This window comes from Gavia stellata, chromosome 2, assembly GCF_030936135.1.
Source record: "Gavia stellata isolate bGavSte3 chromosome 2, bGavSte3.hap2, whole genome shotgun sequence".
In the NCBI taxonomy this organism is placed as follows: domain Eukaryota; kingdom Metazoa; phylum Chordata; class Aves; order Gaviiformes; family Gaviidae; genus Gavia; species Gavia stellata.
In genome coordinates, this window is record NC_082595.1 from 37767243 (window position 1) to 37784128 (window position 16886).

Below are 16886 nucleotides of genomic sequence, written 5' to 3' on the forward strand. Positions count from 1 at the left end.
GGAAACTCTGGAGAAAACCAAGTTTTACTAAACAGCAGTGAAATAGGGAATTGGGAAAAGCAGAGGGAAAAGCTGAAAGATTCTGGGAGCTTTCGACGTACCTCAGCGTTGTAGGGTACAATTCAGTGTTCACAAGATAGACGATTTCAAAAGCCATGGTGATGCCCAGTCTTCCCAGAGTGGCAACCGTTGTTTTAAGCCATGGGATATCTGTTCGTTCAAAAATAAACCCGGGTGAAGTGTGCTTTGCTGCACCAGCAGAGCATTTCAGAGAGCCCCAGGCCCTGTCAGCAGAAGCTACATCACAGAAACACTGGATCAGTGCAAATCAGACTGAAAGGCCACTACTGTAGATACCAATCTATACTGGCATTTATTGCTTTCCAGCATCATGCAAGGCTGCTTTGGAGAATCAGAAATCACTTCCAGTCAATTGATTCAAGATGCTGGTGGGGCATAACAGCATGAGTGGGAGAACAAACATTATAAGCTTCCATGACCATGTCCAAATTGTACTCTGGAAAGGAGCATGTATTTATATAGGGAAGTTATGCTGTAAGAAGCACTGTTGAGCCACCTGCCAAAGCCTTCTGACCACAAAGAAGCTACCTCTAAAGGTGCATAGAATCATAGAATCATTTAGGCTGGAAAAGACCTTTAAGATCATCAAGTCCAACCGCAAACTTAACACTGTCAAGTCCACCGCTAAACCATGTCCGTAAGTGCCACATCTACATGTCTTTTAAATACCTCCAGAGATGCTACAGTAAAATAATTCACCCTAGAGCAGGCCAACTACACTTTGTAATTTGTCTAGCCATTGCACATTAGACACACTCTTAATTGTGCTACTCCTGGCCATCCTCCCCCTTCCCTTCCCTGGTGCTTGTCTTTGTACCTGGCACGACTGGCCCAGGGGCCTCACGCTGTCCTGGTGGCTCTTCCCAGCTCTCCCAGCTCTGCTCGAGCCCTGGTACCCAGCCACTGCCCTGTATACGTCAGCGGGGAGCCCTTATACATCAGCAGGGGGTGCGATGGTCACACCTGCACCGCAGGGCAGAGCCGTCCTGTCTCGCTGTGCGCAACCCCTCAGCAGTCTGACTGCCCACTCGGGAGAGCCGGTGGCCTCCAGAGGAGCGTCACAAGCAATGCAATCAGCATTTCTGCAATGCTCTTGGGAGAGGATGGTTGCCTGTACGGTCTAACCATGACCGGGCAGATAGGGAGGCGAGTGAAACAACAAGCCTGAACCTGCCATGAAGGGAGCTCTGCCACTGGAGAGGGCTCTGGCGGTGATTGTGTTTTCTCAAAACTTCAATAGGAAGAACACAAAAACATTTCAGTTTGCTCTGAACCAAAAAATGGGATGCTTGGGGTTATTTCCCTTCCAAAACAACCAAACAAACCTCCATCAAATTTCATCCCATGTTGCGAGACACTGCTTTTGCCCTGAAAAGTTCTGTTTTCAAATACTTGTAAGAAAAGCAACGGCTGGAAAGAACAAAACAGATCTATGTTGTCTCCCTGGCACCCCTTCAGTCCATCAGACTCCCGAGGTGAGGATGACGCCTGTGTGCCTCCTCCCCCTGCCAGGGGACTCGAACTGTATGAACACCCCAGCGTGACAGAGCTCTTACAAGCTGCCGCTGCAGCTTTTCCCACCTGTATAAACAGACCTTTCTTGAAAGCAGGATTTGGACATCAGGTATCCCATCTGCCAGTATCTACTCCTCAGGCTGTCCTTTCCTCACCTGGGCAATGTCCCCTCAGCACTTCACCGCTACTGAGAGCAGGCTGGTGACAGCATCCTGCTGCCCCCCCAGGCCACCGCTTTCTCCCCTCACTCAAGCCATACCAGCCCCACATGATGCTCCTGCTCTAACCCCAGACCTGCTGCACCATGCTCAGCATATGGTGTGGCCCAAAATACATGAAGGTGCTAGAGACAGGTGTCCTGCAGGAGTAATTCCCCGGTGCCACTCTTTGTTTCCTCCTCCTGCAACACCCCTAGCTCCAGGCAATCAACAGTCCCCAGCCCCTGCTGTCCCAGCGGGTCCTTTGTACTTTGTTAACGGGTGGAGAACGATGTTGACAAAGCCAGCAGATGACATGGTGACCAGGCCCTCTGTGGCTTAATTGCCATGCCCCGCGTCAGGGGAGCTGCCACAGGAGCACAGGGCAGCTGGTATCTGCTCGACATGAGAGGCACACAGCAGTGGGGACCTGGGGAAAATCAGCCAGGACAGCAGAGTTAGTCCTTGCGGGCTTCAGTGGTCAAACCGATGACTGCAAACAAGTGACGACAACTTGACATCCCAGGGCAGTCACACAGCCACCAGTGTCGGCACCAGGACCAGACCGTTGATCTTCCCTCTCCATTTGCCTTGCCCGTCGTTTCTGCTTCTATTAAAGCAGTGAAGCTCCTCAAGCATACAGTATTAATTTTAAGTACCTTTGCAGGAATCCTTTTAATGGGAGCTTAACTGAGATGGAGGTGAACCAACACACCTCTTTGAAGGATTTCATTTTGCACCCTCCACAAACCTGCCTGTTTTCATGGGCACGTCATACTCTTGAAGTGGCTTTTCATGGCTCTTCTCTAGGAAAACGATTGCCCCATGATATAACTTCAGGAATTAAAACATCTAAGGCTGGCCAGGACCATCCCTTACTTTGACAGGAACGTCCTAGGGGAGGAATAAGCCTCTCCAATGCCTGTTCAGCTGCTGGTCCTCAGCTACGCTAAGGCAAGGCATGCTGATGTGGTAACATTCACTTCAGAGCACCTCCAAATGCTTCCCCGGGGATAAAAAAAATACACAGGAGGGAAAACAATTTAAAGAATAGATAGGAGTGCTGGGAAGCCTGTGTGCAATATCAAACATTTTAGTTGTCTTTGAAACCAGATAAGAATGACATAATCCAAAGCCATACCTTTCTTCCAACCCCTTAACATTGTCCAAACCCCTGGGAGGGTGAGGGCAGGGCAACTATCTCCCCGTTGTCTGCCACAGCCCCTACCTTGTTTTGTGGTTTGCATAGTTTGATTTGCAAATGGGAAGACCACCAAGCTACCTCAGCTAAATGACTGATTTTTTTCCATCATTAATTGTCTTCCAAGTCAGGGAATGTATTTTCCCTTTATGTTTGTGTACTCTTCCCTTGCACTTGTCTTCAAACACAGTACAGGGCCAGTACAAATTTTTTCTAAGACTACACCCAGCTGTTGCTCACCACCCAACAAAGGTATGACCATTACATGTCCTAGGACAATCTATAAGCAAATAAGGTATGTTGTTCCATGGCTGCAGTGCTGCTTGCATCACCAGACACTTTTTATCTACAGTTTTGTGTGGCCTGCTGTCCTTGCTTAAGAGTGTCAGAGAGAAGCCATTGACCTAAATAGCCTGACGTTGGGGAGGGAATTACCTTCTGGCAAGAAGGCAGTAATGAGGCATGCAATTCCTGCCACGATGTTGCTTATTGCAAAGGGAAGGCACCGGCCAATGCGATCAATTGTCACTAAAATTAGGAGAGCAGCAGGCAGCTCCACAGCTCCTGAGATGAAGAAGTCTAGGTAGAGGTTTCCTCCAACAATTCCTAGGCGCATGACAAGTCCTTGGTAGATCAGGGCACTTGTGAACCTAAACAGCAAAGGGAAAAAATGTTGAGAGGCAAAGAAATTACTACAAGCAGCTGGAAAGACCCTAAAAGTCACGAGGGATTTTTTCTTCAAAACCCCCCACCGTGGTAACAAGCTGGACTGACATGGGCACTCACCAGGCGTACATCAGGATGAGCGTGTTCCTCCTCATTCGGGGAGTCCTCACCAGGTCGAGAAAGGAGGGGTTGCTGACCTCCTCATTGCTAATAGTGATCTGAGGAGAAAAGCAAGCAGTAGAGTCAGCTCTCGGGGGTCAGGCAGGCGCTGGGTCAGAGTTTCTATGTAAACATGGTGGTCAGCAGTATTCCAGTCCAGTGAGCAATGGTGCTGATGAGCCAGCTTGCTGCTTTTAGCACTCCAGAGCACTGTGCAGATACGGGAAACAGCTTATAACTGGACACAGCTGTGGGCTTTCCTTAACGATGATTGTGCAAAAATCAGAAAAAAAATCCCCAATCTTGACTTGAGAGTGGAAAAATTATTTCCTCATTGTAAACTGAGAGAGGTTGACCTGGAATTTCTTGGAAGGCAATAAGCAGTCGTTGTCACATCAGGGTCACTGGGAGCAGAGTTGCCTTCTGCCAGAGGTGACAGAGAGGAGGAGACCGTGGCAGGAAGGGCAAAGCAATGGGCTGAGGGAAACAGGGAGGGAGGGGGTGAGCAGCAAGCTTGGGAACATGCCTGGTGGCACAGCTGGGCAGCAGGAAGAAAAGAGGAGTGAAAGAAAGAGCAGATCTGTGAAGGTGCTTGGGTGCTACAAAACATTCAACTGGTGAAATTCAGAGGGTATTAAAATACACAGGCACTGTGCTGAACACGGCTTTTACCCTGGAAGAAAAAAAATCCTGCAAAGTATGAATTAATGGTCCTCATACTGCCTACAAAGTATAACAAATCTGTTCACAGCTTCCTCCAATACAGTCACAATGAGGCACTCAATGAAATCATTAGTTAGAAGGTTTAACAATAACAGAAAAGGACAGGATTTCACACATCCTATGTTTACCTGTTGGAGTTCATTGCCACAGGATATTGTGGAGCCAGAATATTAGCAGGACCAAAAAAGGACTAGGCACATTGTTGGAGTCTGTTTTTAACTGTGGCCAACAGTTTTTAACCATGATGTCCAAGCCAAGTGGAGGCCCTTTTGTTCGTATGTTCATTTGGCAGGTGAGGAAGATGAGGAAGAGAATGCAGAGGTGGTTTTAGGCAGGGACAAACCGTGAGACCGCCCAAGTACTGGCAGCCACGGGTGGGATTGCCATCAGCTCTCAAAGCAGCTGTGGGAAACATGGGGTTAAACCTGCTGCACCATTTTGAGGAGGATTTCAGGCAGCCTGGCTGCTTTGACTCTCAGTTATTGCCCCTCTTCTGAGAGGAGGCCTAAGAGAGCAAAGAGTAAAGCCCTCTCTACGACCACAGGACCCGCTGCCCACGAGGGCGCAGGAGCCCAAGGAAACAATCCCAGCCCGTGGGGAGACGTGGGTGAAAGGATAGATAAGAATGTGGGAACATGTAGATCCATGAGAACACGGATAAAGCCAAAGGCATTGCCCAAGGGTCTTGTCAGCTCAGCCAGGGCTATGCCCAAAGCTTTCGCCCTGCATTTGCTTTTCATATCATAAGGTAGCACAGATGTTTTTCAGTGAGATTTGGCTGAATGTATTTACACATGACTTTTTCATAACTGAGCGACACAAAACTTTGTAAGTGGACAGAGAAACCTCACATTTATTTGAACTTCCCTTCTAGTCCCTCTTGCTTTTCTTCTGTAACCAGATTCAGAAGTTTTCTTCAAAGCACTGTCCCTTCTGCTGCATGCCAGAGCCCTTTGTGGGGCAGGTGGAGATTGCTGCGTTTCTGCACTACTCTTGGACTCTCTTGTATTATGGTTATAAAGCTGCCATGACTTTCTTTATAAGAGCAGGCTGCCAGCCATCAGTTGTGAGTTTGTGCAAATATGGGTTTAGTTTTCCAAAAGACTAAAGATAAATTCAGCACGGCTGCTGCCATATATTTTTATGTCTTAATAACGTCATAATAACTCCAAACATGAGTACGCATTTTTTTAATGGATGAAGAAAAAAATCACTGTGGAGGGTCAACTCTTCGTGGGGAAAAAAATCCTCTTTTTGTTCTTTGAAGTCAAGAAGAGCTTTTCTATTCACATCAGTGTAGTCAGGAATTCAATGACAGCACCCATGTTTCCAAAGATACACTATATGAAAACTCTGGAGGAAGTTTTGTAACCAACTTCCCTGACATTTTTATGTCCCACCAAATTACATATCAGTTTTTCTGCACTAATTTTTAAAGATTCCTCATAGCACAGACATATAGTTCTGCACATGCTTAATTCTGCACAGGACAGTACATCCATGTATGACTATAATGGATATTTATGTAAGTTAATACATACTAGAAATATATGTCTAGATATGTCTATATCGTAGAAATATATATATATATATAAAAAGGGAGAGGGTTTTTTTGATACACGACTCTCTCAAGAAGCAGTTCTTACTCAGCTGGTTGCAGTCCATTCTGCTTTTGGACAGAGACAAATAATAAAAAAATTATCTTGAAAAAAAACATGCTAGGATAATTATGAACAATTGGAAAAAAAGAGTTTATAATTTACAATTAACTTAATGAGTTCCGGATGGAGCTGAACTGTACCAGTGTCATATCTCACAGAGCAAAAGAAGCAAATGTTTATCTGTTTTTATATAAAGATCATCTGTGGTTTCTGCATGCCAATAAAAAAGCAAGGCTGCTACATTCTGAACCGTTCTAAGGGACTTGGCTAATGAAATTGTCACAGATGTATTGGAAAATCTTAGCCAAAATGCATTGATGGATAATGCTTCTCTCTTCTCCCTGTCCCTCCACACCTGTACCACTTTGCTTGAAATTCTGGAGTTGCTATATGAAAGGGAATACTGACGTGAGTTGTCTACCTGGACTTTAGTAAAGCCTTCAACACTGTCTCCCACAGTATTCTCCTGGAGAAACTGGCAACTCGTGGCTTAGACAGGTGTACGCGACGCTGGATAAAAAACTGGCTGGATGGCCGAGCCCAGAGAGTCGTGGTGAATGGAGTTAAAACTCAGCTGGCAGCCAGTCACAAGTGGAGTCCCCCAGGGCTCAGTTTTGGGGCCGGTCTTGTTTAATATATTTACCAATGATCTGGATGAGGGGATTGAGTGCTCCCTCAGCAAGGTTGCAGATGACACCAAATTGGGCGGGAGTGTTGATCTACTGGAGGGTCGGAAGGCTCTGCAGAGGGATCTGGACAGGCTGGATGGATGGGCCCAGGCCAGTTGTATGAGGTTCAACAAGGCCAAGTGCCGGGTCCTGCCCTTGGGTCACAACAACCCCATGCAATGCTACAGGCTTGGGGACGAGTGGCTGGAAAGCTGCTTGGGAGAAAAGGACCTGGGGGTGTTGGTTGACAGCCAGCTGAATATGAGCCAGCAGTGTGCCCGGGTGGCCAAGAAGGCCAACAGCATCCTGGCCTGTATCAGAAATAGTGTGGCCAGCAGGAGTAGGGAGGTGATCGTGCCCCTGTACTCGGCGCTGGTGAGGCCGCACCTCGAATACCATGTTCAGTTTTGGGCCCCTCACTACAAGAAGGACACTGAGGTGCTGGAGTGTGTCCAGAGAAGGGCGACGAAGCTGGTGAGGGGTCTGGAGCACAAGTCTTATGAGGAGCGGCTGAGGGAACTGGGGTTGTTTAGCCTGGAGAAGAGGAGGCTGAGGGGAGACCTTACTGCTCTCTACAACTACCTGAAAGGGGGTTGCAGAGAGGTGGGTGTTGGTCTCTTCTCCCATGTGACAAGCGACAGGACAAGAGGAAGTGGCCTCAGGTTGTGCCAGGGGATGTTTAGGCTGGATATTAGGAAAAATTTCTTTACTGAGAGAGTGGTGAAGCATTGGAACAGGCTGCCCAGGGAGGCGGTGGAGTCACCATCACTGGAGGTGTTCAAGGAACGTGTGGACGTGGCACTGCAGGACATGGTTTAGTGGGCATGGTGGTGTTGGGCTGATGGTTGGACTTGATGATCTTACAGGCCTTTTCCAACCTTAATGATTCTGTGAGTTAATGAGAAAAATACACTTGACCAGCAACTAACACGCTTCCTGCAGATGCTTTCTCTGCTCTGGGCACAGCACCAAGGATGACAGACATTGTATATTAGAAAGATCCCAGGAACAGATCCAGCACAAATCAGGATGTGTGGAGGTTAATCTACTGCAGCTGTGAGTGGCTTAGGGTCATGAGCAGGGACACTTAAGAAAAAAATTTAATATAGCTTAAAACAAAAAACAGGGAAAGACACACATCTTCATTCTGACTTGATGCTTTGAAAAAGCTGATGTTTAGAGAGGGGAAGTGGGTATAGGGACACAGGGCTGAATGTGGAAGAGGAGCTGCAGCATCACAACCTTCCTGCTATGTGTCTTAGGCCACACTTGGCCACAGGTAATGCTGATCAGGATGGGGGAACCTCATGGGTGTATATGCCCCAGCTGAGAACAATAAATGGATTTACCCTTTTGTCTCTGCTTAGTCAGACTTTTCAGTTTGTTTCTCTCCCACCAGTTTCAGTCTGCAGTCCTCCAGTTGTGTAAGATGCTACTCCAATGTGACTAGCAAAGCTCATTCTGCATTGTGGGACAGCTGAGGGCAATTTCCTGACTTTGGCTGGTATCACAGAGATGCCTTGGCTTCCATCGCAAAAATGGTTCACTAATTGCTGGCCTAGCTTGTTACTGCTCATCAAAACTCCTTCTGTCATGTTGCCTCACTAGTGTACAACTGTCTTATCCAGTATTTCCCGTTTCTTGGCCAAGTAAGTTATACATAACTTTTTCCCCTGACAAATCTCCCTCTCCACCATTAACCTTTGTGTGCTCCTCTGAGCAACATAACATTCATAGAAATGCCATTGTAGTAATGTTATGGCACTTGAACAAGTTGCTTATGAATAAAGCAAATGGCTGTGGAAACGTATGTTTCAGCATACTCATCTCTGCTGATAGGTCTAGTTTTGACTTCACAAAATCATTAGTCCAAAGTCATATATCCTGAGACATAGTATAGGTTAGGGCACAGCTTCTCCGTGGAATCTGTTGTGTGAACTTCACCTTGCCAGAACTCTCATTAACATACTTAATGAAGTGGAAAGATAATGGAATATTGATATAATTCAACTGGCCATTTCTGTACTCCTTCTGTTGCCACATACCTCTTCCTGTGTGCACTTCATGCAAGGTCTATATTTATAGAGGAATGGTCCTGAGTAAGCATAGCTGCTTAAGCTGGCTGCATGATTTATGAAGCCCGTTTCTCACCAGGTGGATAAAATCCTATGGATTTGGGAACAGCTAACTGGTGTTTCAGAAGAGTGCCAATAATTAATGCTTGGGTTTCATCCGGAGTTATACTCTAGGATTTTGCTGAAGCTACCCTGCTTTTTTGGATAAACTGGGCTAAATTCTCAGGTTCTCCCTTGCTTAAGATGAGCAATGGGAAAGGTCTAGGTAAGATACCAAGCTGTTGGAAGCCAGGTTGCCAACTACCTGTTACAAAGCACACACATCATGATGTCCCTTCCTGACAGGATGGGACATATCAGTCTCTGCTCCAAACACTGCCGTCCCAAAGTCTTTGCCTTTGGTCTCAGTGAAAATGTAGTTAAAAGTCAGACACAATAGTTTTGTATATGTACAAAAATGAATGTATATGTATATGCCTATGCATGTATGTAGGCCTAAAGGATACTACTGTGTACTGGTAGACCAAAATTTTATGTAGGTCATTTCTTTTCAATAAGAAAACCACAATTTCTTTCTGAAATACTTGTAGTGTATTCCATATGCCACCTCTGGGCTGCTGTGTGCTAACAAATTGCAGGTGTTTTCCTTAGTTCAAATAATGATTTCTAACACTACTTTAGCTAGCATTTAGGCTCCAGACCTGGTTTGTTACAGAACAGGAACCTTGTCCACATCTGTTGTCGTCACTGAACTGTAAGGCCAATGCCACAGTAAACATGGTCTGAGAGCCATGCAATGCTACCCAGTACAGAACAAGGCAAATGCTGCAATGACACGACAGTATCATTTGAAATGCATCAGTCCTTTCAGTTCCATCAAGAACACTTGTCAAAGGACTGTAATTCTAACATATATTGTCCTCTTTTGTAAATAGCGATCTCAGACAGTACTTCCCCTGTTTTGAATTTTGGGACATATTTTCCCCTATTGGGATGGAAACAAATTTATACTTAAATTCCGATTTTCTACATCGTCTTCTCTTTGCGTTGTAAAAGGAAGTTCTAGCAAAGGAGCCAGGGAAGTGGATCCTGCTGTCTCCACTCACTCTGTCAGCTAAAACGGCAGCTGCTGTAAGATACCATTGGCCCTCAGGCTAATTTCTGATATTTCCCACAAGTTTTTAAAGTAGGAGTGTTGCAAATGAAAGACCTGATTCATTGTTTCACAAACTTCTATTTTCAGCCCATGTCTTTCCAGACAGTTCACTTTTACCCTCTTGCAATTAACAAAGTAAGTATGGGACTGATAATCTTGTTCTGGTGTGACACTTCAAGAGTATTGCCCATCGCATAAAGAGAATGAATGCATTTTAACACAACTGAACCTTCGAAACATTAAGAAAGTTTAGAAACAATCCTCTAGCTCAAACAGATGGCAGTACCTCTGAGTAATGTGGTGAGAGATATTTCCCGTTGTGTTTTGCAATGTTATGCATGATTTTTAATGCCTTCTCTCCCTTTTTGCGTGTCAGGAGCCAACGTGGAGATTCAGGAACCACCCTGTAAGAACACAGAAGTCATAAATAGGGGGTTTGCCCTTCAACATCGTAAATAATCCAAAGTCCTTTGCCTTTTGCCTGTGTTAATACACAACACAGTGATTTTTCAGTCTTTGGGATACAGAAACCCTTTTGTGGACTGGTTTTCCAGTCAGTCTGCTGTAAAATATCTGATCCCTGTGGGCAAGAAAGAAGAAAATAGGCTATATCAATACTCTGCAAAGCTGAAGAATAAGAAATCTAACTATTGTATTTGCACAATGGATGTCAAAAGTATGATAACCCACAAGCAACCGAGGTGCCTGTGGGACAGCAAGGAACAATGAAAGTCAACACTAAACACATGTAGTACCAAGTACAGGCAGACCAGGAAACTTCTAGCTGTATTATTATAAGACAGACACACACACACTCAGAAGTATATATATTTTATCAACTGAACACAAAGCAATACTACTAATTGGTGTTTCTGCTAGCCGAGGGTTAAGACGATTCACTATTTAGAAGTTCACAACAGGCAATGTTTAAGGAAACAATGTGCAGGAAGAGGGTATGTGAATTAGTTTCTTTGGATCCAGCCCACTGGATGTCTGTACTCCACTGGAACAGATGTTCACCACAGTATAGTGCTCTGCTTTCTCATTAGCTGTACTGCCCAACTTATGGGACCTGTAGGGCAGGTTCAGGATTGCACTGAGTACATAATTAGAGGTAAAGGTGGGGTCCCATGGCTGATGGGAAAAGCAGAGTTTGGTCAAGTTAACCAGATGAACAGCCAGCCCCGGGCTAAGCAGGAGCAGAGCAGGGTTCTGTGAAGGGCCAGCTGTGGCTGACAAGAGAGGCAAACCCTGGGCAGAAAAAGGAAAGTAATGTATGTTTGCGATTCACTAAAAAGAATTAAAAATGTCAAAGTCAACAATATGAAAACACCTTCTTCCTAACCTACAACATATTGCACACTGGAGACTTGGGAACACAGCAGGGTCTCAAGGTGCTCAAATAGCAATAGCAATAATGACAAGAACAATGACTGCAACGTTACCAGTAGTAGAGAAGGAAGAGGAAATTGGGCAGTGAAATGGCCAGTTGGATCCCCTGCCAGCTGGGAATCAAGTACGCAATTCCAGGAAGAATCATAATTCCCAGGGTGAAGAATATCTGAATCACGATCCCAACGATCCGCTGATCAGAACCAACGATCTCCGTCACTGAGCAGAGAGAAAGCCAAAAGAAGCAACACAGAAACAAACCTGACTCAAAAGAAAAATATTAGTGGTGGAACATAACGAAGGATCACAAGTCTGTCTAGCCCAGTGTCTTGCCTTTAGCAGTGTAAGCATGTCACCAAGGCTGTCCAGGGAAAGCACAGGTGACACCTCCTCCTCAATTCCCCCACTGTTCTTCAGCTAGATGAGTTTCTGACTGTGTGTTTACTAATTAATTAAATAGGGCCAGAACAGGGGTTTGAAGCTGCATCATTATTATGCTTAGTGGTAAATTGTTAGCACTGTTCCTGGCACAGTTTTGGCCCATGCCCCAGACTAGAGGATCCTCCAGGCAGGGACTGTTCCCAGCAGGTAATATGGATAAGGCGGCTGTGGGGAAGAGAGTTTAGCCGTACCATGCTGGTTGCTCTGAGGGCTAAGGTATGGTATGGTCCACAGCTTGTTTTATTTATTAGAACAAACATAGCCTTAGTTGGTTTTTTTTTTTAATCCTTTGGTGGATTATTTATTCTGTGAATGTGTCTAATCACTTCTGAAACCCACGTAAGCCCATACTTCAGGCCACAGTTGAGATGAGCAATGCATGAAGAAGTGTCTCTTGTTTGTTTCGAAGCTGTCACCACTACCTAGCCTGCAGAGTAAAAGCAGAGGGTTGTACCTTGGTTTATAATACACAGAAAACACTTCTTTTTTGTAATTTTACTAAAGAAGACACGATTTTACAAGTAACAGTGACTTGTTTCAGCTGGCAATACAGGGAGATATGACACCATTACTATTTTTATTGACTGTTCATCATGTCTGCACGGCTCAGGGGCAACTCTATTGCCTAAAGGTAGCTGCTCAGCACTGGTCCAGGAAGAGCTGGGTTGTATGTAAAAGCAAAGTGAGGTTCTTGGGGCAGCCTGTTGTGATTCTGAAGCCCAGATCAGTAGCTTGGGAGATGTATTAAGGGCAACCATCCTCCTGGTGATCTGTCTTTTCAAATCGGAGCCTTTTAAAAGATGTTAGGTTGGTAAATACTTTGGGTGATCCTGGGACATAAGAGTAGATCCCCGAAGGGATTTAGGTGGAATCACTCTCTCCAAGAATTAAGCACCTTGCTTAGGGTTGCGGCAATACACGGTCCCTCAGGATGCTGTATCTCTGAACCTCTCCCTAAAGTCAGGCAGTGTGTTCTGAGCATTGCAAAACATTCCTTTCTGTTAAAACTTGTCCATTTTAAGGAAGCCATGAGTCTGTCATAAAACATTTTGCTGCTAAGAGCACTTGCCAAAGTTTTAGGATAAGATCTCAGTTAAAAATTAGACCATGTGTTTGGAAGTGAGGGGGAAAGCAGCTTCTGGCCCTTTCACTGGATCTTGGACCTGAGCTGCTTAGCAGTGTAACTTTGCCCAAAAAACTTAGGAGCTTCTGGGTTTTATTTAGATGCTGAGAGGGCTAGACAGGGGGTTGGAGGAAGCATGTTTGCACCTACATCACCACGGTGTTCCCAGGTCTCACTATAACCATTTACGTCTGGTTGCAATTCTGCTCTCACTCATCTAAATTCCCCCAGGAATTTAAAAAAAAAAGTCACAGGCCTCACAGACTACAGTGATGTTACAAATTTTTGCACTATATAATGATGTTATCACTATGTTTCGGATTATCACAGTAGATTACTGAATGGCTGATTTTCTTTTTAAGTACATCTGATGTCTCATCTCTAGTAGGATGCTTTCCTTAATGCCGTCCTATTTCATGCTTTAGAGAGGAGTTTCCCTTTCTGAACCTGGCAGTCATTCAAGATGCCACAACAATACCCTTTTCTCATTAAAAGTAATCTTGCTATGCGAGGAGCTTCATCGCTGGGCCATGACTATAACCTATCAAAAAGTCTGGATCCCTGCTGTTTTGATGCTATTTATAAAAAAGCTTCCCTTCCTTTTCCCTTTTCAGGAAATAATAATCCTAATATGGACCCTGGTGTCCAGCCTGGCACTAAGAAAAGCCTCCCAGCTAAAGAATGAAGAGCAGCCATCCAAGTGTCTGTCCTTCCAGTGAGGAAAAGCAGTTAACTCCTCTGAGCATCTGTGGAAGATGGCAGACTCTGCCAAAATTAACCGTGTCCCTGTTTGTGTATCCTGTTTGATTTGAGGCTTGCTCTGCAGATTTTGATCATCTTGGTGATCTTCTATGTAATAAGAAAACCTTTATATGTACACATTCTACTCCTCCACCTCTTAATTATTTATGTTAATCCCTCCCCATCAGAGTCCATAGATTAGATAGCCATAGAAGTCCTCAGATAACATCAACAGAAAGTGTTGCATTGCTACTGAATTGCCTATGGCCAGCTGCACACAGGCATATTCAGATACCACAGTGATGGGTACAAGAGGAGAGCCTGGACACTTCTGAAGGACATGTCACTCTTGTTAGTCTGCCCTAGTGCATTACTTCTTCCCCAGTCTTCTCATTGGGATCCTATGAGGTCAGCCAGGCATGTACACTGCTAGTCATTTCCATCTCGTATCAGTACTGAGTAACAGAAAGAGTTTGCACTTGCTGCCATTCTCAGAGGCCGCCTCTGTACCAGCAAATTAGCAGATGCTGCCAGATAAGGAAACACTAGACTGTTCAGCTGTTAGAAGGGTCCTCAGCATGGTCTGGACACAGGTCAATGAATGCTTCCACAAAAGTTCGGTTCAGGCATAAGCCTAGACCAAGTTACAATTTGCATGCAGCCACCTTATCTTGGAGGATAAATGCATTAACTAGGATGGACTTGGGTTATTCTGCTGACCCCATGGCCAGTGCTTTGTTCCCAGGAAAAATTCTTATTAAGAGCAGACATAGCTGGACTCCTTGTCCTCCAAAAATCTCTCTTTTTTCCTAACCAGAAAAGAAAGAAGATAACAGCTCTCACCGATCACGTAGCATGCCATCCAGGTCCCCTTGCCAAACACACCTTGGAGAAAACGGAAGATCAAAAACACAGTAAAGTTTGGTGCAAATGCCACTATGATACCACATATCCCAACCCCGAAACAGGAGAGCAGGTAGATGAGGATTCTGCCGTATCTGTTGAAAAAGGAAAAGAAAATTAAAATCATGGAAAGCCAAAAAGATATTTTTTTTCCTGGCATCTCATCTTAATGCTAGATCTGAAAGTGCCTTTTTGAGACCGGCCTTGTTCCAAAGGAAGGCTGCCTGAAACTTTGTAGTGTTGGCCCTTGGGATATGGGACTCTTTTCCCTGCAGTAGTTATCACTTCTTTATGTCACTAATTTTAAAACTGGTGATGTCCTCACCAGTCCCCCTTTTATTTTAGAAAACAGTTCATCTTTCTGTAGATAACCTGTATGTTACAGCTCAGATTTTTGATCCAGTTGAAATAAGGGCAACTTTTGTTGGAGATTTCTGTTTTCACAAATTAGTCTCCAAATAGTAATTACAGCCAGCTCTGTGAAAGTAAGTAATTTCTTCTTTAATTACTTTATGTGATTTTCCAGTGTTTTGTTTAGGTTTAAGACCACTTGTTTTGAAAGTCTGCCAAATGTATTCATGAGTCTCTTTTTCCAGCAAAACCCATCATTATTAATAGGTGTGCCCAAGGTAAGCCATAATTCCAAAAAAAGAAAACCTCAACAAAACCTCCCTGTAGTTTCATGGCAACTGTATCCTTGGAACACAACTAGAATTTCCATTTTGATCTCTTCTGCATTGTTATGGTTGCTGTTTTAAGAAGAAACTGAAAACTGATGTAGCTGTTTATCTTTCTAAAAAGTATTTGTGAGATCATTTGTTTGTTCATTTTGTTCAAAACGTTTCATGAGAAGAATTTATCTAGGACAAAAATCAGGGTATTTTCAACCAGATTCATTCTTTTGAGTGCTGTCAAGGAGACAAGAGTCCACTGGTCTGGCTGCAGCACATTCTCCAGTGCTATTGATGTGCCACGTTCATAGTTGTACTGTAGTTACATTGTGATTGATACACTCCTAGACATATTATTTTATTTTAATAATTAGCTGTAATATCTCTACACAGTCTTAAGGTGCTATTATCATAACTGCCCCACCAGACACTGAGCAGAGATATCTTAAGTTAGCCAGTGCCATGGCATCTTTTCCATCTTACTTTATCCCTTATTACTATATTCCTTTGAAAGATTGGGTTTTCCTCAAAACCATTTTTGTTTGCTAGTTCAAAATTTGTTATCTGAGATGACATTCCAGATAATTTTGTAAGTATTCCTGCCTACAAAGAAATCATACATTAAGTTATTATTACTATTATTACAGACACCAAAGAAAAATGAAACAGGCAGAAAGAATGTTTTTTATGACCTGAAGAAATATTTCTGATGTTGAAATTGTCAGTGGTGCTCTCAGCCAACACGTAGGTTGACTACCATTAATTGTTAGCACAAAGCACAAACCAGGCTCCCTCTTTTAAGGCCAAGGTAGAGCTTATGGGAGCTCCCTGCTCTGGGGCAGGTCAGCTGCTCAAGCCTGAATATCACCCACATCTTTCCCTTGGTATTCATCCAGCTCTAATACAGTTGAGGACTGGCTGGAGGGAGCTATGACCTCAGTGGTAAGCGTATGAGTCCAGCCTGTGAATGGAGAGAGTTATTATACTGAGTCCCTTCCTTCTTTCCTCAAGTAGCTGCTTTCTTCATCAATGGCGCCTATTAAACATCCTCCAGTAAACACCAGTCCAGAAAACTCCTCTGAATGCTTCCTTTTCATTTCTGTGTCCTTCTGCCCTTCCTGGGTCCAGATGTGCACCGAAAACATCGGAAACCACAAGAAAAGCTCTTTCATGACATTTTAATGTCCAAACAGGATCAGCAAGTACTATTGTGTCAAGTTTCCAGCCCAAAAGTAAGCCAAGATTACGTTGGCTGAGTTCTGTTAACCCGGGCTGGGGATGTTTATCCAAAGTGAATTAAACCTTCAAAGTGTTGACACATGCTCATTGCAGGTGACACTACAAGTGATTTCACCTCCAAAAAAATCAAAGGACACCAGCGCTTATACAGTACCTGTCTGCAGCGTAGCCCAGGGTGAACGCGCCGGCCAGAAAACCCAGATTGAGGATAGCCTGTGAGAGATCCAGCATCCAGGCATTGCCGCACACAAGGTTATACTGAGGGAACAAGGGA

The 16886-nt window shown here is 44.4% G+C and overlaps 1 protein-coding gene across 1 annotated transcript in view; it reads right to left on the reverse strand.

Moving 5' to 3' along the window:
- Positions 1-16886, reverse strand: part of SLC22A3 (solute carrier family 22 member 3) — a 32800-nt gene that overhangs the window by 2596 nt on the left and 13318 nt on the right. Inside the window, exons 2-8 of the mRNA XM_059833464.1 lie at positions 16767-16870; positions 14643-14797; positions 11548-11713; positions 10389-10506; positions 3781-3878; positions 3430-3644; positions 102-210 (exon numbers count right to left, since the gene is read on the reverse strand). Coding sequence (XP_059689447.1) covers positions 102-210; positions 3430-3644; positions 3781-3878; positions 10389-10506; positions 11548-11713; positions 14643-14797; positions 16767-16870 — 965 coding nt within the window. The remainder of the gene's footprint in view (positions 1-101; positions 211-3429; positions 3645-3780; positions 3879-10388; positions 10507-11547; positions 11714-14642; positions 14798-16766; positions 16871-16886) is intronic.